This window comes from Toxotes jaculatrix, chromosome 18 (assembly GCF_017976425.1).
Source record: "Toxotes jaculatrix isolate fToxJac2 chromosome 18, fToxJac2.pri, whole genome shotgun sequence".
NCBI lineage: Eukaryota > Metazoa > Chordata > Actinopteri > Toxotidae > Toxotes > Toxotes jaculatrix.
The window spans coordinates 173330-193679 of NC_054411.1; the positions used below are offsets into that span (position 1 = coordinate 173330).

General features: G+C 45.8%; 1 protein-coding gene across 2 annotated transcripts; it reads left to right on the top strand.

Moving 5' to 3' along the window:
* The first annotated feature begins 695 nt into the window (after positions 1-695).
* LOC121198966 (integrin alpha-3-like) lies at positions 696-19968 on the top strand. 2 transcript variants are annotated; one of them, XM_041063380.1, is made up of 29 exons: positions 696-970; positions 1744-1913; positions 4068-4195; positions 5027-5112; positions 5917-6053; positions 6182-6288; positions 6444-6536; positions 6779-6838; positions 6934-7087; positions 7444-7637; positions 7736-7824; positions 8742-8875; positions 9223-9300; positions 9393-9460; positions 11309-11445; positions 12451-12594; positions 13217-13314; positions 13544-13721; positions 14366-14452; positions 14592-14671; positions 14755-14832; positions 15101-15203; positions 15273-15449; positions 15655-15792; positions 16091-16201; positions 16760-16858; positions 16944-17069; positions 17287-17435; positions 18847-18973. In XM_041063380.1, exons 2-28 carry the CDS (start codon positions 1756-1758, stop codon positions 17401-17403), a joined length of 3159 nt encoding a protein of 1052 aa, XP_040919314.1. In that variant the 5' UTR covers positions 696-970; positions 1744-1755; the 3' UTR covers positions 17404-17435; positions 18847-18973. The 2 variants fall into 2 exon arrangements, with proteins under 2 accessions (XP_040919314.1, XP_040919313.1); XM_041063379.1 differs by lacking the exon at positions 17287-17435 and having other exon boundaries at positions 18847-19968.
* Positions 19969-20350: the final 382 nt, after the last annotated feature.

Sequence of the window (20350 nt, forward strand, 5' to 3'; positions counted from 1 at the left end):
CACTGTGTTCATTCAGTTTATCTGAGAACCTAAAAACACTCTGTGTGGTTTCTGTGTGTGTGGGTTCCGTGTGTGTGGGTTCTGTGTGTCCGTCTCTGTGGTTCAGGTGGAACATGAAGCCTTGGATCAGTCGGTCTTTGTCTGTTTCAGGTTGACAGAAAGTTTCTCTTGTCTGATTGGTTATTGTAGATGTGAGTGTGTGTGTGAGAGTGTGTGTGTGAGAGAGAGAGAGAGACAGACAGGTACTGATGCAGCTGGAGATACGTGAACGTGTATGTTCTTAAGCGTCTGTCTCTGTGAGGACCAGCATGTTTCATTCAGGGTGGATTTTAATGAACAGCAGCACCAAACTCTATTCAACATTCTACTAATTTAACAAATCCTGAGGATATAATGTTCATGTTGGTCGACACGTCACTGAGTGTGAGACTGACCCACTGAAAATAGAGAGAGAGAGGAAGTCATCACAAAGACAGGAAGCGGTGTGTGTGTGTGTGTGTGTGTGTGTGTGTGTGTGTGTGTGTGTGTGTGTGTGTGTGTGAGCGTGAGCGTGAGCAGTCAAAGTTCAGACCTCATTATGTTCTCACACACACATTAAAAACAGGAGGGTGTGTGTAGAGATAGGGAGAGAGAGAGAGAGAGAATGAAGGTGCCCTCGCACGCCCAAATCCATTTACAGCCTCTGTGTGTGTGGGCCAGGCACGGGGGTGCGCGTATAAACACACACACACACACACAGACATGATTTCATTTCAGGGCGAGCGAGCATGACTGAAGAATGAGAATGAGAGACGCGAGGGGGGGTTGGTAGAGAGACAGTTGAAGCAGAGAGAGAGAGAGACTGAGCGTGTGCAGATCAGTCGTCAGCAGGGAGAGGAGACTTCTGAGGAGAAGTCAGACAGAACAGAGCGGGAATCAAACCGACGACCTGCTGAGGACGAGGAGCTGCTTCTGTCGACAGGAGGAAAAGGTTTGAGATTTTTCTCTTTTCTTCAAACTGCAGCTGCTTTGTTCAGAAGGATTTATTACATGTTCATTAACAGAACATTATAATATTACTATGCATGTTTCATTAGAAGCAGGGGTGGAGTCAGTGATTCTGTCAGTTACTGAAGCAGACCAGTGTTCAGAGTGCAGTGTTCAGAGTGCAGTGTTCAGAGTGCAGTGTGCAGTGTTCAGAGTGCAGTGTGCAGTGTTCAGAGTGCAGTGTTCAGAGTGCAGTGTTCAGAGTGCAGTGTTCAGAGTGCAGTGTGCAGTGTTCAGAGTGCAGTGTGCAGTGTTCAGAGTGCAGTGTTCAGAGTGCAGTGTTCAGAGTGCAGTGTTCAGAGTGCAGTGTGCAGTGTTCAGAGTGCAGTGTTCAGAGTGCAGCGTTCAGAGTGCAGATTTCACTTTGACCCTGATGCAAAATGTGACAGTTGGGTCCAAACACACAGACGTGTGACTGAACTGAGGCTGATCAATACAACACGGTGTCGTCTGCATGAAGGCGAACAGCCACGTTCATCACTGTGAGCAGGGATGTTAATGTTAATATTAACCAGAGAAGAGGCAGAACAGAGTCTGGCTCCTGACCAGGAAACTGAATTATTCATGTGAACACACTGAGATCAGTCACCCAGTGAGACAGGTGTCAAACACACTGTCTGTCTTTTTATCAGGTGAGTGCTCAGCAGGTCACATGACTTCAATGCACTGCTGTTTTCTTTTTTCACTCATCACCTTCTGTTGTTGTCATCCTCTCAGGTGTGTGTCGCCATGGCTCTAGGTGTGTGTGTGTTGCTGAGTGTCTGTGTTGGTGTGTGCGTGGCGTTTAACCTCGACACGTCATTCCCACTGCTGAAGAAGGGTGGAGACGGGAGTCTGTTTGGACTGTCTGTGGCCCTGCACCAAGACCTGAAGACAGAAGCTTACCTGTGAGTGCACACTCGTCTGTCTGCGCACTCGTCTGTCTGCGCACTCGTCTGTCTCTACACTCGTCTGTCTCTACACTCGTCTGTCTGCACACTCGTCTGTCTCTACACTCGTCTGTCTGCACACTCGTCTGTCTCTACACTCGTCAGTTACCTGTCAGCTGGATTTCATCAACCTTTTTTTTTAACTTGAAACTTTATTCTGTGCTCTGATTCCCTCTGTGACTCCACCAATCGACAGTGTGTTATCAGTGTGTTACAGGCAGACACACGGTGCCGTCTGAGAAACATGAGTGACAGGTATGTAGCAGTAGCCAGGTGAGCTAGCTGTGATTCAGGGATGGACGCTGCTTTGGAAATTTCATGGCTGTGCTGTGACAAAAGCTTTCACACTTGAAGTTCAGTTCATTTGGTCCAAAGAAAACTGACCCAGGGTCAGCTTTTAGTTCTGGTCCGGTTCACACAGAACACGGCTGACTCACTGAGTCGGATCCAAACACACAGACCACAGGTTTAACTGCTTCACACTGATTTACACACACACACACACACACACACACAGGGTCATACAGATCAGTGAGACAATCTCCTGCAGAGCAGATCTCAGATCAGCTCATTATTTATCATCTGTTTAAATTTTGAATTCATCTCAGTTGTTCCACCAGAGTCCGCTATGAACCAGGATCTTCAGTCCTGGTCTCAGTCTGGTTTGGTCCAGACCAGAGCACGTGTTCTGTAAATGAAAAATACTTTAAACTCAGTTACACACACACACACAGACACATACAGACACACACACACACACACAGACACACACAGACACACACACACACAGTCAGGTGACTGGAGCAGGAGGAGGCGGCAGCTGAGACCACCTGAACTTAGAAACAGCAGGATTCTGAATGAAGTTCTGCAGCCTCTTTTCCTCTGGAGGTTTATTCTGGAGGGACACCTTCCTCAGGAAGTGAGGTCACACTGAATCATGTGGTTCAGGTCTGTGGAGGAGGACGGTGAGTTTTCCTTTACTGTTTAAAACCTTCTGGTCCAAAGTGATGAGGTTAGCTAGAGGTCACCCAGCTGTCTGTCTCCACAGTCACCATGACAACCGTCTCTCTGTGCTCTCTAATTGGATTGGCTGCTAATGGACCACACACATACACACACTGTAATGTTTCCTGTGGGAGTTCAGGGGTTAGGAGGTCGATGTCTCCTCTAATTGGTTGTGAGTCCCGCCCATCAGACTCCTGCCCGTCTGTGACTGGCTGAACCGGATGTTCTGTAGGTCCTCGAGGAGGTTTAACATGTCTGTGAGGTTTGAGGTTCTGTAGTCTTAAGGACGTATCAGGGATCCTTGGGAACATTCCAGGTTCCTCAAGCTCTGTGTGTTTGTCCTGGAGATAGTGATGTGGGTCTTCCAGTGAGCCTTGAGGAGATTTGAATCAACCTGGAAGACGTTGTTGTGTCCCTGAGCTGAAACCCATGTTCACGTCTGACCCCTCTGACACATGATACCTGTGACATCATCGCCATGGTAACACACCAGAGCTGAGCTGTATGTTCAGCTGAAAGACTGATCTGAGATCAGGTCTGAACACAGGACAGGAAATGAAACTCATTTAGAGAGAATTACACAGACACAGACACACACACACACACACAGAGCTGTGTCCTTGTGTGTCACCTCAAATAAATTCACAGCTGTTTGGACACATTTCACACATTGTTCCAGTTCAGTCCTCTGAGCGGGGGGGGGGGGGGGGGGGGGGGGGCAGACCAGGTGCAGACAGGTTTGTAACATGCTGAACTTTAGCAGAGCAGACTGAGTGTTTGACACCAGTCCTCTGTCTGTCATTGTCTGTTTCCTGTCCTTCATGTGTGTGGGTGGGTGTGTGTGTGTCCTGGATGTCCTCGGGGCTCAGACGTCTCTTCATTTATTCCAGGACCGTAACAACACCAAAGGAACTCACATTTTTAACGCCACACTGAGTGAGAGTCCTCCAGGATATTCCAGGTGTCCTTTAAAAAAATCCAGGGTGCTTGAAAACATTCCCAGGGTCATTCAAGACATTCAAGGTGTCAGTGAAGGAGAACAGGGCAGGTTCCACACTGAAGAAGAAGAAGACCCTCTCACATGTCTCACCTGTTTCACCCTGATAGGCTATTGGTTGGAGCTCCCAGGGAAAAGGCGGAGCGTGATGTTCCAGCCAATCGAACAGGAGGAGTATACAGCTGCCCGATAACAGCGGACCAATCAGACTGCAGCAGGATGAAGCTCATAGATCCGAGTGAGTCGTGTTTAACAGTAATTTTCTATATGATGAAGAAGAGCGAGTGAATCCTGTAGAGAATTTACTGAACTAACACAGGTTCATTTACTTTAACCCTTTCATGATGTTCAGAGCTGCTCTCCTGTGTATGCACGGCCTTTGTTGCAGCCAACACAGTGGATGTGAAAGGTGCCAACAGATGCCATGACGCTGCATGCACACGAAAAACAAACATGTCTGCATGCAGTGTCGTGTGCCCTCGATGATTTGCCAATTTCCATACAAGATAAATGGGAAGTGGAGATGAGCAGGACGTGATTATGTGAGAGGACGATAGCACATCAGAGAGGAGACAGAACATCTGTACGCCTGCAGACGATGCTCTGAGAAAACATCAGATTAGCATTAAATGTTTCACAGTTTTCACAGAGTGGACATGTTTTTTTCATGCCTAAAGAGGTTTTCATAATTCATGTCTGAAAGGGTTAATATAAATAAAGAGCTCTCATTGGCTGGTCTATACTGTTGAGGTCTGTGTCAGCCAATCACAGAGGAGAAGGCAGCTTTTTAAGCCTGAGAGTCAGAGCTCAGGAGTCATGTTTCCCTCTGATCTTATCTGTGTGCTGGTGCATTACAGTGGCCCATCCCTCAGACAGCTGCCGTCTGTCAAACACACTCAGACACGATAAGGCTTCGGCCTGAGAGGGCACTCATCAGTGGTAACCATGACAACGGGCAATCAGAGGGGTTCATTTTTAATGTAATCTTATAAAAACAATGGACCATAACCCTCTGCAGCTGCTGCATCACAGCTCACACACAAATGAAACTGTGCTGTTACTGTTTCAGATGTCAACCTGTCTGAGGACCTGATTGAAGACATGTGGTTGGGCGTCTCAGTGGCCAGTCAGGGCCGACCTGGAGGGAGGGTCCTGGTGAGTCTGTGATGGTCAGATTCCAGAGGAGGCTCAGAAAGAACGTGTCGCTCTGCTGTTTGGGTGAACTGTGCCTTTAAACACTGCGTATACGTTAAATAACCCACTAATTAAATGTCTGACTAATTATCTTACTAACTAACTGACTATCTGTCAGACTCACTCACTAACTGGGTAACTGGTGGTCGTCCTGCAGCCCGCGCTCACAGCCGAGTTCAGACCATGATCCAATGGGATTTAGTAGGACAGCAGATCAGAGACTGGTGGCAATGTGACTCCCTGGACATGAATCCTATGGACACATTCTCACGTGCACCACAAACAACAGGTCCACACAGAGGACGTCCAGAGTCCAGACCCATTCTCACAGAAATCAGTCCACAGGCTGTTATAGGTCACTGAGACAGTCGGAGACACCTTCATTATTCAAGTTATTAAAGTTTTTACCTTTAACTCACTGAATATCCATCAAAACCACTGACTGGACGAGAACTAAATGACATCAACTGTCAAACATTAACTGAATGATCAACTAACTAATCAACTAACCTAACTAACTAATCTGACTGGCTGATAAGCTCATCCTTCTATGAACTACAGCTGACTGAGAAATGAACAGATTATATGGAAAAACTAACTGACCAGCTAACTGAGTGGCTAACTGAGCGGCTAACTGACTGATCTATGCTGACCGATCGTTTCTTAGCTAACTCAATTGACTATCTTGACTAAATAACTACCTGCAACTGCCTGACTTTTTGTTAACTAACTAACTAAGGAACCTTGTGTCCTCTGTCCTTCCAGGCCTGTGGTCATCGGTTCATTAAACTCTATGGGCCACTGAAACTCAGGCAAATGATTGGTCGATGTTATCTCCGTGGAAACGACTTGCAGTACAACCACAGCGATATGCACTGGCAGAACCCAGACCAGGCCTGCAAGTAGGTCACATGACACATTAGAAATGACACAGATCCCATGACCTGTCACAGGACATGACATGACAGAAGTCACATGACACATGATATTTATGGTCAGAAATCATGTGTGTGTGTGTGTGTGTGTGTAGTCATCAGGGTGATGTCAGAGCTGAGGTCATGTGTAACATGGGGATTTCAGCGTCCATCACTCAGACTGAAATCATCGTCGGATCACCTGGAAGCTACGAATGGCAAGGTTCCATTCTGCTCTGTTTCTCTCACCTCTCTCTTTCTGTCAGCATTTCTCCTCTCATGGACCGTTTTTAGTTTTAACTACTTTTTGTTGTTCTGTTGTATTACTGTGGTGTGTGTGTGTGTGTGTGTGTGTGTGTGTGTGTGTGTGTGTGCTAGGAAATGTCCACGTCTCCTGGATGAATCCACATGACATTTTCGACACCCGGAGGAGCTCCTTCCCCAACATGGTCCGCAGGAACGTTTATATAGGTGCACTGTTCCTTTAAATCTCTGTCCTCATCCTCTTCCTCCTCCTCCTCCTCCTCCTCTTCTACTCCTCCTCCTCCATCAGATCTGAACACAGATATGAGACTCATATTGATTCAGTGTGACATCACTTCCTGAGGATATCGTCATCTCTGATGTCCATCCTGCAGAACTTCACTGAGAATCCTGCTGTTTTTAAGTTTCCTTCACAGCTGGTCACTGTGTGTGTGTGTGTGTGTGTTCAGGATATTCAGTCACTCAGGCTCGCCGTCTTCTCTCTGAGGAAGAGGAAACCATAGTAACAGGTGATGGGCAGCTTTACTTTCACCTCTCAGTAAATGATCCTGTCAGTACAGATGGCCTGATGTATCAGTGTATTGATTGCTGTATTGATTAACAGGAGCTCCAAAGGACAGTAAAGATGACGCTCGTGGCTCCGTGCTGCTGGCAGTGAAACGCCATCATCAGCTTATTACTCAGCTGACTCTGCACGGTGAACAGACGGGCTCGTACTTCGGTAATGCCGTAGCAACAACTGACCTCAACAACGATGGGTAAAGAAGCTTCAGATCCTATGATTCCCCCTGACTCTTGTTCCATCATCATGAAGGTCAAATGCAGAAAAACACAAAACAATTTACACACACTGATAAAGTCTGTGGGCGTATGCTGAGAACCAGCTCGTGATCATTTTCAGGTTCTGTCCGAGTTTTCTATTATTCAGTTCAGTTCAATTCAGTTTTATTTATCCAGCTCCTTCCACAATCCAAACCGTCTCAAAGCTTTACGGAGACGCAGTCACAACAAAGAGCTGTAACTTTAAAGTTGCTGTGAATGTAACAGAATCTTCTGATCCTGAGGCATCGTTCAACGTCTTCGATCAAAAACACAAAGGTTCTTTGTCCTGCAGGTGGAACGACCTGCTGGTGGGCGCTCCTTTTTATTTCCATCGTCAGCAGGAGGCAGGCGGGGCAGTTTATGTCTACATGAACTCAGGAGGAAGGTTTGATTCTGGGCCCAGCGTGGTGCTGAAAGGACCGGCCCGATCTGCATTCGGCATGGCTGTTACCGCCACCGGAGACCTAAACCAAGATGGCTTCCAGGGTGAGGACGCAGCATGACGCTGATGATGACATGGTGTTCATGTTTAACGATCCATATCCAATAATCAGTCAGAGTGATGAGTTGTTGTCGTGTTCCAGACTTTGCAGTTGGAGCGCCTTTCCATGAAACAGGAACTGTGATGATCTGGACCGGGAGTCATGAGGGGGTCTCTACGGAACCGAGCCAGGTCTCACACACACTTTTGTCTTTCTATACCTGTGGGGGCCCTCACTGATATATCACATTGTTTGGACACTAACCCCAAAACCTGAAGCTATTCTAACCTGAACAGATACTTAAGGTGTGAGGACCAGACAGAAATGTCCTCACGAGGCAGAAACATGTTCACTCCAGTGGTTTGAAAGTGAAACTGGTCCTCATGGAGAACGCAGGAACCCTGCTGTAAGAATCAGAGTCACAATCTTTGTTGTCATTACACAGAAAGTACGAGACATTGCACACCGTCCCATTCAGACGCAATTGAAACATTTTCCTGTTTAAAAAAAGATTTAAAAAAGAAAAGAAGAGAAATTATAGTAAACTAGTACAAGAAATAAATATAATAAAATATACAGTCAAGCCCGAAATTATTCATACCCCTGGCAAATTTTAACTTAAAGTTACTTTTAACTTTACTTTTTTCCCACAATGATGCCTCTTGTACATCGTCTTATTATCTTCTGGGAGACACCTGTGTCATTTCCAATCAAGAAAACACTTGCTGGTTGAATAAAAGTAACTTTAAGTCAAAATTTGCCAGGGGTATGAATAATTTCAGGCTTGACTGTATGTATATATGTGTGTATGAAACAGAAATACTTGCATGTCATATTAACCTATTGAATGTTTTTGATAGGAGAAGGTGGAATATTGCTCAGGTTTGTGGCGAACCCGTCAGTGTTCCAGAGTGTCCCATGAGCCCTGGGACACGTGCTGGTTTCAGTCTGTTTGTTCTGGCTTTTATTGTCCTGAAAGCAGCAGCTGGAACGGGTGATGTGAGGGTGGGACGGGTCCTCGGGAGGCTGAGGGTCTTTCTGTGGCAGTGGGACCTGTACAGCTCCTCTAAGGAGGGGAGGTGCTGATGACGCCCCCGTCTTTATGCAGGTGATCAGCGGCAGCAGCGTCTCTCCGGGGTTCAGGACGTTCGGCTACTCCCTGTCCGCAGGTCTGGATGTTGATGGGAACAGATATCCAGACGTGGTGGTGGGTTCTCTGGACGACACTGTCGCTTTGCTCAGGTACACGAAAAAACACGCTAAAACTCGCAGCCGTTACCACGGCCACCAACTTTAATAGCACATGGTAAATGTCATTGTTCTAACCTGAGCTCAGCCTCACAGAACCAGCTCGTATCAGTAACTACCACTGACGCTTGGTTCAGAATAACTTCATACAGTTTGTGTGTGAACATGTAGATAAACATTTATCTGAGTCTGCTGCAGTCTGCAATCTGTGCAGCTGCTACACGTATGTTCCGGATGATTCCGTGACTCAGTTGATTCTTTTTACTTGGTTGGTTGGTTGGTTGGTTGGTTGATTGATTGATTGATTGGTTGATTGATTGATTGATTGATTGATTCCTCAGAACTCGTCCAGTCATCCACCTTAATAAAACACTCAGAGTTTCTCCGGACATCGTCAACCCCAACAGCTGCAACTTCTGGTGAGATTCAAAGCTGATTCCAGATAACAGACTTACAAGCTAACAGGCTAACAGGCTAACAGACTGAGTGTGTGTGTGTGTGTGTGTGTCAGTATTCAGGTGGAGGTGTGTTTCTCCTACATCTTCAGCACCGGAGAGAAAAGCGACAGCGACAACATCAGTGAGTAAACAGCAGTTTCCAGCCGCTGACTCACAGACCGAGCTCTGGTCCAGACCTGGTACATGTCCTTGTGTGTGTGAGGACAAAATCAAAACTTTGGACAATTTCATTATAATGTAAATGATGAGTAAAAATACAGTGATGTCTTTATAACTCATCATTTTCTTTGTTGATTATTTTAGACAAAAAAATCAATTAGTTAATTGATTAATTGAAAAAAAAGGAGCAACATGGTGGAAGTTTTCATCTTTATGCAGCCTGCTGCTCGACAGGACGCTGTGATACTGAAGCTTAGTGGATGAAAGTGCCTGAACCTCAGGAGACAGATCTGAACTGCTGCAGGGCTGATGGACCTGAGCGGGAAGCCAGCGTCCATGACTCCCCTGAGAGGAAGGTCCCAGGTGTGAGGATTTGGACGGGGAGCAGTGATGGCATCTCACACACACATCTGTCCTCGTATACTTGTGTAGACAGAATTCATGCCCTGGACCATGACCCCCAAACCTAAACCTGATTCTGAACTGAATCTTCTTAACTTTTGTCTGAAATTTTGAAGTTGAATTTTTGTGGGAAGTTGTGGGACACAGGAGCAGAGGAGCCTTAATCCACCGTCAGGCACACTGACCTCTTACTCCTGGGCCAGAAAGAGTGGAGGATGGTAGCTGCAGGCACAGGGAGGAGTTCTGTGTGCATGCTCCACCCAAAGGAGTCTCCTGGACCAGGACGCCATGTTCTGGCAGGAGAGACGGAGTGCTGCCGTCTCAAGCGGAGAGGCTGACAGAAACTCCCAGGATCATCAGGCATCATGCAGAGCTGCTACAGTCCAGAACCCAGTGCGTCAGTGTGCTGCTCGTCTGGCTCGGACTCAGCAGACCCCGGTCAGACACCTCACTCAGCTCGAACAGCAGCTGATTGATTAGCAGTTCCCCGGAGTCTCGTTCCCAGAGCCCCATTCCTCAGAGCACCTCTTCAGTTTTGGAAGAATAACTGTAAACACATCACTTACACATTACTTTCAATTCTCTGCAGAGTTGTTATCAGTGGGGAGGCATCCAGGCATCCAGAGTTTCCAGAAACGCTGTCGCTGGTCACCACTTCCCCACGGTCCTGTTTGTCAGTGGCTCCTGTTCATGAAGTGAAAGAACAGAGCAGAGCAGGGATCTTTGCTAATGCTAACATGCTAACCTGACAGACACTAACGAGTCTGTTTATAGGAGTCATTAACCATCATCACCCTGCTTCCTGTGTGTGTGTGTGCGCGCCTTCAGCTAATTGATGACCTGACTGATTGACAGACCAAAGCCCCCCAGCCCCCCCTCCACACACACACACACACACAGAGGGCATGAGGACACTCAAGGACACAGTATGATGTCATCTAATGTGTGTGTTTTTCTCCGAACGATAAATTACACACTCTTATTTCTCGGAGACCTTTGTGTGTCCTGCTTCTGTCTCGTTAATTTGACCAGAGACAAGGTCACACTGTTGCTATGACACCGAAACCACCACACACACACACACACACACACAAAACAAAAAAAACCCTGTTGTTGTTCTGAGGTGGAACAGCTCAGAACAACAACAGGGACAAACATAACATATATTTCTGTTCAGAATGAAATTTTTTTTATCCTTTTTCTTTTGCTTGTTTCCATTTTGTGACATTTTAAATGTATTTTTTCCTGATGAACCTTTGACTTGAATTTAGGTTTGAATTTGTGTTTTCATCCATTTTTAGAAATAAAATCTGTGATAAAATCTGTGATTCTGCATAAAACTGATGCTGATGCGTGTGCTCTTTCTTAGCGATGCTAACATGAAGCCGTATGTTTCTTCGTCTCTCAGCCGTCCACTTCACTGTGTCCGCTGATGTCAGCAGCCTCAAGTCCCGCCTCCGTTTCCATGACAACGGCCAAAGCGTGTACTCCAGTTACCTGTCAATGCCACAAAAACAATGTGAATCACTGTCAGTCGGACTGCTGGTGAGTCACACACATTTAACAGATAACAGCCTGTTAACATTACAGCCACGTCTGTCCTGAGGGTGGCGCTAGAGGAAAGAACCAGCATTCATTAAATAAAAAGGGCAGAAAGGGGATGAGGAACTGACCTGAGGGAAGATGTTTGATCTGTAGTGAAATTCATTCACATAAAAATAACTGGGGGCTGGTGTGAGAAGCAGAAGTACCCACGCTACCACGGCTGTTACTTAATAAGAAGAAGAAACATTCAAAGTGCTTTACAATGTATGTTTCATTCATCCATCTACACATATTCATTCACTGATGGCACAGCATCAGGAGAGATTAAGTGTCTTGCTCAAAGACACTTCAACAGTCTGGAGAAGCCGGTGACTGAACCAGGAACTCTCCAGTTACGATGTGACTGCTCTGCCTCCTGAGCCACGTCAGCCCGAGAACAAAGTCACTCACTCGTATTGTGGTTGGACTCTTGGTTTGTGTGGCTGTATATATTTCATCAAAGTAAGTTCTGCTGTGTGCGATAAGACCAACGGATTCCAGACGTCAGCGAGACTTTACGGAGCTTTAATCAGTCTGTTGCTGACAGAGTCCACTTCCTGTTTCTCCAATACATTACAGAGGGAACGTTTCTGGTCAAGGTGCAGCATCAAACTGCTGAGAGTCTCTGAAAGGAACTGCTCCACATTTTTCATAAAACCTTTTGGACATTTGTTCAGACTGCTCCTTTAAAGAGTGATGGTGGCATTTTTTGCAGGTGTAAGCATCAAGCAGTGCAGGCTGAGGTAAAGTTCATGATGCTTTGCACTGTCGGTGCTCGTGTTATCAGCGTGTATTTGTTGCGTTCCATTCTACTCTGTGTAATGGCACATTATGTTCAGTTGTGTCCTCATCGTGTGGCCTGGTGCTGTTTTCAGAGGCTGATCTGAGACAAACAGTGAAAAGTAGAACAGTTCCTCACGAGTAGAGTGTTTCTTAGGTTCTGTTCTGTGTGTCTGTGATCTTCAGAGTCCAGTCCAAGACAAAATAGAACCTCTGGTGTTCTCCCTGAACGTCTCTCTGTACAAGAAGCTTCCGAAGAAAAGGAGTGCTGTACAGGATCTGAGACGCCTCCCTGTGCTGAGCCAGACACCCCAACCCATCAGAACCAAGGTCAGAACCAAACAGACCCCATCAGAAACCAGCTATGAACCTATAGAATAATCCAGAATACTCCACAGCTCATCAGAACCCCAGACAGAACCAAACAGAATCCATCAGGATCCAGATTTGAACCCACACAATATAGTTCAAAATCCATCAGAGCTGAGGACATAACCAAGAACCAAAGACAGAACCTATCACAAACTGATTCAGAAGCTGTTTAAAAACCAGTCAGTACCCAGGTAAGAACACAGCAGAGTCCAAAGTGCTCAGAATCTAGGTCAGAACCAAGCCCAGTTCACAATCGAGAACCAAATGAAAACCACATTAAATCTTAGCATCATCTGAGAACTGGAGTCATGAAGCAGAGAAATCAGATCTGAGGTCAAAGCTCCAGTTTAGAGCTAAGGTTAAAACCAATCATTTAAACAGGCTCCAATCCAGGTTATAACCTTTCTAAACCCACTTAAAAAATATCTGAACTCACATTAGAACCCACAACAGTACTGCTCAGAACCCAGGTCATGACCAGTCTCTCTCAGGAGAACTCCGCTTTGAGCTACACCTGCATTTAAAACCCACTCACTGTTTGAATGTTCTTTCATCAGTGCTGAATTTCTTCATCTATTAGATCCATATCCAGAAGGCTTGTGGCTCTGATAACCGTTGCCACAGTAACCTGCAGATGACGGCCCGATTCACAGATGAAAACCAGAAACCCTTCCCCATGTAAGTGAACCCGTCCTCCATGTCAGACCGTCTGTCCATGTTGAGGAAACCAAAAGTCAAAAGGCTTCTCTGGACGTCTTACAGGACGTAGGTCCTGACTGGAGATCTGGACTTAAAAAATCTCTGACAGTTACAGTGGATGTAGTTGATCAGATGATTGGCAGCTCTCCGGCTTCATGAAAGTCACAGTTGCTGATGTGTGTGTTTTTGTGTGTATGTGTGTTTTCAGGCAGGAGGGTAGTCAAGTGTTGCACTACAACGCCAGCATAAGCAGATTGTTTCTGGAGGTTGTTGTCACCAACACACCATCACTGGGCCAACCAGCTGAGGATGCTCACAATGCCATTGTGAACATTAGCATCCCGCCATCACTCATATACTCTGGAGTTCGAACAAAGATTGTGAAGGTAAAGGCTTTTTTTCATCCAGCTTTTATCAGGTACAATGCAAGACAGAGCAGAGTGTCGTCTGCATATGAGTGGATATTTATCCTGAGGCTGCAATTTCAGTTCCTGAGCACGAGCATGTAGGTAGAGGAGAGGAGAGGACTGAGTATTGAGCCTTGAGAGACACCATACATGGCATATGGGCTCCCTCACCCTATGTCACATACGGTGCCACATGGTGAGGAGACAGAGGATAAATGAGTCATTAGTCTTCAGAGAAGCAGATACGTTACATCACTTCAAACATTTTTCAAACAGCTTAATTGCATTTGCATTCGAGTCAAGTGAACATCTCTTTTTTCTTTTTGTTGTTTAGCCTTTTTTGTAAAGGTTTAGTTGAAATGACTGACTTTGTCTCTTGAACTGAAAAAGTAAACACCATTAACATTGCCTGAAGGAAACTACTGCATTATCACCGTGCACTGTTCACAGACCCAAAAGACCTGCAGGGCTTTGCTGCTTGGCTTGACCTGCCCTAAAGTACGTGGTACTTGACTGTGTCCTTGGCTTGAGGCTCAGAATAAAGGACTTGAGACTTATCTTAAAGGACCTTGGATTCGGACAAGTTACTACAACAACCAGTCCTGTGTTTGCTTGTGTTTCAGGGTGACACCACAGCAGCACTGAAGTGTCTTGTTGAAGACATTGTTCTTCTGTGTGAACTGGGGAACCCATTCAAAAGCAACCAGGAGGTACACGTTCTAGATCATCTACTGCTGCTGAATTTGTGGTTCCACTAGTACAATCGTCTTCACTACTGTCTTTACTGGTTTGTGTGCTGCAGTACTCCTGAGAGACGCCTGACCCTTCATCCTTTTTTCTGGATTTCAGGTTAAGGTGTTGATCATATTTCAGCCGTCTGAGATCAGTTTGGACACCAGAGAGATTCAGTCACTGCTGCAGCTGTCCACGTAGGACACACACTCACCCACACTCTGCTCCCTAAGCATGCTATATTGGACAGATGTTTATTTGTGTCTCTGTGTGTCTTCAGTCTCAGCGAACAGTCAGATCTGTTTCCCGTCTCTGTCTCCATGTTGGTGGAGTATTCACTGCAGACATCCCTCACTCTGTAAGTACAGAGCTAACCTTGTAGCCACAGCAGATAAACAGCCTTAATTAGCTTCTGTTGTTATGTTTTTATTGCAGTTTGTTAGCACATGAAACCAGGAACAGGGTCCAGCTGCTGTAAGACGAGCTGGGCACTCATGTTAGTGTTGATGTTGGGTTTTATATTTGTGGTGCGTTTGTAGCCTTGCTGTCAGTGGTCAGTTAGAGTTCAAACGTTAGGATGTGAACGCAGCATAAGAGCTTTAATACTGACCTCTTACCTTTGACAGAATCAATCCACCTGGGCCCACATCCTTCAGTGGTCATGTGATCGGTGAGTCAGCCATGAGGAAGACGGAGGACATTGGCAGTCTGCTACTCTTCACTTTACAGGTTAGTCTGAAATTAGTCTGGCCTGTTAACGACACATAATCAGGTGTAACCCACAGCCTTCTCTAATAGGTGCACATCAACGGGAAGCCACTGGGTCACCTTGGCAACCTGGAGGTGGAGTTTGATTGGCCGAGGGTGGTGTCCAATGGGAAGTGGCTGCTGTACCTGACAGAGATCCAAGTGAACGGAACCTTGGAGCCTCGCTGCAATCCACCCGGCAACATCATCAACACTCTCAACCTCACGGTAACCACGGCATCCACAGCAGCATAACATGACTCCTTTCAAAATGAAATCTGAAACCACCTGTTTTCTTAACCCTCTCAGACAGCACATGAAAAATCATCCCCCCAAAGAGCTGCAGTGACACCCCAGGCTTCAGGACACTCAGTGGGACAGCGCTGTCTCTGAGCACATCAACCTGATGATTGTTTTGTTCCCGTTTGCTCAGATGTCAAAGGAGGAGAAGAAGAACAGGGGGAGGAGGAGTCGGGGGGAGGCGGTGGAGAAGGAGAAGAGGGAGAAGCAGACTGAAAGAATTCTACCTGTCCTCCACCTGCAGGGACAGAAGAAGAAGTCCTTCACTCTGGTACAAGCACTTTTGTAATGCTGCATCTCTCAGACAGGTGTAGCGCTGCAGCTACATACATGAGGGCACGCTAGAGTAAAAAACACAGGCTCACCTATGTCTGGTGAATCTGTGCAACAACATGAAACTACAAACATGAAAGACTTTTTTTAGAAAGTGAGGAAAGGACATTTTAGAAAAGGAAAAACATTTTGTACATTTTGTCCTGCTCACTTCTTTAAAGCTGTTTCAGTATTTCCAAGTTTAAATTTTAAATTCCTCAAATATACGAAGTAGAAATGTGTGTTTGTGCTTACAGGACTGTGCGCACGGGGCTAAATGTGTGACATTCGTCTGTCCATTGATCAACATGAACAAGTCAGCGATACTGACAGTCAGAGCCAGGCTGTGGAACGCCACCATGATCGAGGTACAGACACATGGTCATCCGCTCTGCAGCTCTGCACAGCTTCTTGGTTTGCAGACACACTTCCTGTCAGGTTAGGTTTCAGCTGTTTTCAGAGAAACGGCTGTAAAAGCCTCTGTCCACCATCTGCTCAGCAGCAAACTGCTGATGGACTCAGAGAGCAGCTGCTGAACATGGTGCAGCATTTAGCAGCTAAACAACCAGATGATTCCCTCAGGAGCTGGTGGAGACCAAAACCAGAGCTAAAAGAGAGGGACAATGGACTGAGAGTCCTCAGGTGGTTGTATCTGGATGTTGTATCTGGATAAATCAGTTCAATTCAATTTTATTTATATAGCTCCACAATCAAAATGGTCTCAAAGATCTTCACAGAGAGCCAGAGTCTGACCCCAGATCAGCAGAAACAGCTCCCTGTGAACAGGAAGGAACCTCGAGCAGAACCTTGCTCATATGGGGGACCCTCCTGCTGATGTCCATCATCAGACAGAGAGATGAGCTGTGAAACAAAAGTCTAAACATGTCTCAGTAAACCGCTGAGTGTGTTGATTGTGTGTGTTTTAGGAGTACAGCGATGTAAGGAGCGTCGTGGTTCGTGCCCGGGCGACTCTGAAACTGCAGACTAACAAACCCACCATCAACATGGAGCCTCACAGCACAGAGGTAACATACGTACAGGCTGCAGTGTCACATGACACACTGAGCTTTCATTTGTCCATCACCTCCTGAATCACATCTTACTTTGCAGATTGGGGTCTACATTTATCCGGACCTGGGACAGCAGGTGAACTCCGGCGCCCCCTTGTGGATTATTGTGGTGTCCGTCCTGGCTGGAGTCTTACTTCTGGCTCTGATCTGCCTGCTGCTCTGGAAGGTGAATCGAGCTGTAACAGCTGTTATAAGACCAAACTAAATACTTCTGTCATGTCACCGATCGTAGATTTAGAATCCACGATGGACCGGAGTCCACGCTGTGCAGTGTCATTATTTTCATTTTTAAATCATCAAATCATCAGATCACCAGTAAATGTATAATCTCACCACCAGCTCCTGGTTGGTAAAGTTCTGTTGTGTCACTCCCTGCTGTTCAGTGTGGGTTCTTCAGGAGAGCCAGCACCAGAGAGCTGTACAAGGCAAAGACCCAGAAGGCCCAGATGAAGAGCCAGCCGTCTGAGAGCGAGAGGCTGAGGCTGACGGAGGAGCTCTGAGTCTGGGCACAGTGCTGCCACTGAGCTCTGCTGTAAGGACCAGCTGCTGCTGACCATGACTGGCTGCTCACTGACTGGTTACTGACTGCTCACTGACTGCTCACTGACTGTTACTGACTGGTTACTGACTGCTCACTGACTGCTCACTGACTGGTTACTGACTGCTCACTGACTGCTCACTGCTCACTGACTGGTTACTGACTGGTTACTGACTGCTCACTGACTGCTCACTGACTGCTCACTGACTGGTTACTGACTGCTCACTGACTGCTCACTGCTCACTGACTGGTTACTGACTGCTCACTGACTGCTCACTGACTGGTTACTGACTGCTCACTGACTGCTCACTGACTGTTACTGACTGGTTACTGACTGCTCACTGACTGCTCACTGACTGGTTACTGACTGCTCACTGACTGCTCACTGACTGTTACTGACTGCTCACTGACTGCTCACTGACTGCTCACTGATTGGTTACTGACTGCTCACTGACTGCTCACTGACTGTTACTGACTGGTTACTGACTGGTCACTGACTGCTCACTGACTGTTACTGACTGGTTACTGACTGCTCACTGACTGTTACTGACTGGTTACTGACTGGTTACTGACTGCTCACTGACTGTTACTGACTGGTTACTGACTGCTCACTGACTGTTACTGACTGGTTACTGACTGCTCACTGACTGCTCACTGACTGCTCACTGACTGGTTACTGACTGGTTACTGACTGCTCACTGACTGTTACTGACTGGTTACTGACTGCTCACTGACTGGTTACTGACTGCTCACTGACTGCTCACTGCTCACTGACTGGTTACTGACTGCTCACTGACTGCTCACTGCTCACTGACTGGTTACTGACTGGTTAACTTGCTGGCTGTTTTTCCCACAGATGTCAGTCACTCCTGAGGGGGCGGGTTTAACTTATTTACTTCCTGTACTTTTTTCAGCCGTTCTCATTCATCCTGCATCTGATCAATCAGCTTTTCAATCATCACACTGATCTGTATTGATCTCTTTTCTTTTCCCTGACTTCTTTTCATTGTTTCCATTATTTCCCGTGCTTACCTAACTGTCCTATACCAAAGATGATCATATGTTTTCTGTGGAAAATCTTAAACTGTAACTGCTTCACAAACAAACTTTGCTAACGTTCGATGTTAAACTAAAATACGGACTCAGCTGTTTCACTGATGTTGCTTCTGTTGCTGGTTCACGTTTCACAATGAAAACAAAAAGCTGCTTTTGGCAAAAGATGCTGCACAATTAGCAACTAAATACTGATCAGAAGTTAGTGAGACGAAAAACATTGATGGAGGAAAAATAACCGCTGAACAAACAATGATGAGTCAGTTCACAGGAAATATAAACATCCTGTTCACCTGCTTCCTGCTCTGCAGCCACACCTGCTTTCTGACTGAGCTCTCTGTGTTTTCTGCAGTGTGGCTTCTTTGTGCGTCGAACGGCATGGCAGACCGCAGCGCTGCACCAGGGGAGGATTATGGGTGAACACGAGCAGCAGCAGTACACAGACTCTAATTGTTTCCTGGTTCAGGACCACATCCCCTCATTCAGGAACAGGAAGTCACAGAAACACTGGGTCACCTCCTGGACCGAGACTCACTGAGACACTGGCAAACATGTCCTGAACCAGACCAGACCAGACCAAACCAGATCAACACACTGCCAGACTAAATGTGTGTGTGTGTGTTATGTGACAACCCCTTAACTTGTTTACATTCACTCCAGTGTGTATTAAAAGTGGAGATATGAGGTTTTCAGCTGACATTCTAAGTCGGTTAATGTGGATGTAAATATTTGTTTGTAAACAGCAGATGGTGATTTTTGTTTATGTGGAAGATTCAGTTTATCATTTCTGTTACTGAATCATTTCGTTTTCCCAGCATGCTCCTGTAAGGCCTCTGAGTAATTCAGTGTTATTTATTCAGCTCATTCCACGATCGATAGCCTGACCCCAGATCAGCACTGAAGGCGACGAGAAAAGATTTTCAGTGATAACATCGTCCACGTGTCCAGATCATGGATCGACTAATAGATGTGATACGGCGCCTCCACTCAGCTGGTGGTCAGTCATGGTACTGCAGCTAAGACCTCCATTATATATATAACGTATTGATAAAGCTACCGACTCCTCCAACTGCAAACAAGCTCAGTTATTACTTTTCATATTGATCAAATTCTAATATATGAAGGTTTTATATTTGATCAATTTTCCCAGAGACTAGAAAAGACATTTTTACCTGAGTGACAATGATAAAATCAGTGTTGACAGGTTTTCATGTGATCTGATTATTTTGTTTTTAAAGGGCTGCTTGTAAACTCCTCGCTCTTCTTTTAGAAAGCTGGAATTATTTTGTGTTATTTTCAGGTGCTGAAGGATCTGTGTTTTTATATAACTGATATTTCTGACAGCACTTGAACGTAGCAGCAGTGTATGTGTAAAATCCTCTGTCCTGTTCAGGTTGTGTGGTTGTGGTGTGTAATCACTGGGCTGCAGTGTTTATCAGTATACTCTCTGGTAATATTAAAGTATTTTGGTAGTTTACCAGCCTCTACTTTCCTGCTGTGATGAGTTCAGGGTTTTGTCTGTAAACGAATGTGTTGCTGGAATCTGTGTCCACATCCTAAAGCTCACTTATTCATATATTTCACTTTAAGAATCGTAGTGAACAGTTTGTGTCTTCCTCAGATTGTCTGCAGCTCCGGTGTTAACTGTGATATACCACAGTGGCTGTGTAACCTCCTGACAGACAGATGTGACGGAGGATTGAACTGACATCTGGAACTTGATCAGAGGAGAGTTGGTGAAACCTTCAGGCAATTTGTTTTGTTTTTGTTTTTTACCAAAAATACTTGTTTTTTCTTTAAAAAACAGTTTTTGTCAAAATATAAAAATGACAAATGAAAAAAAAAATTCAAAACAT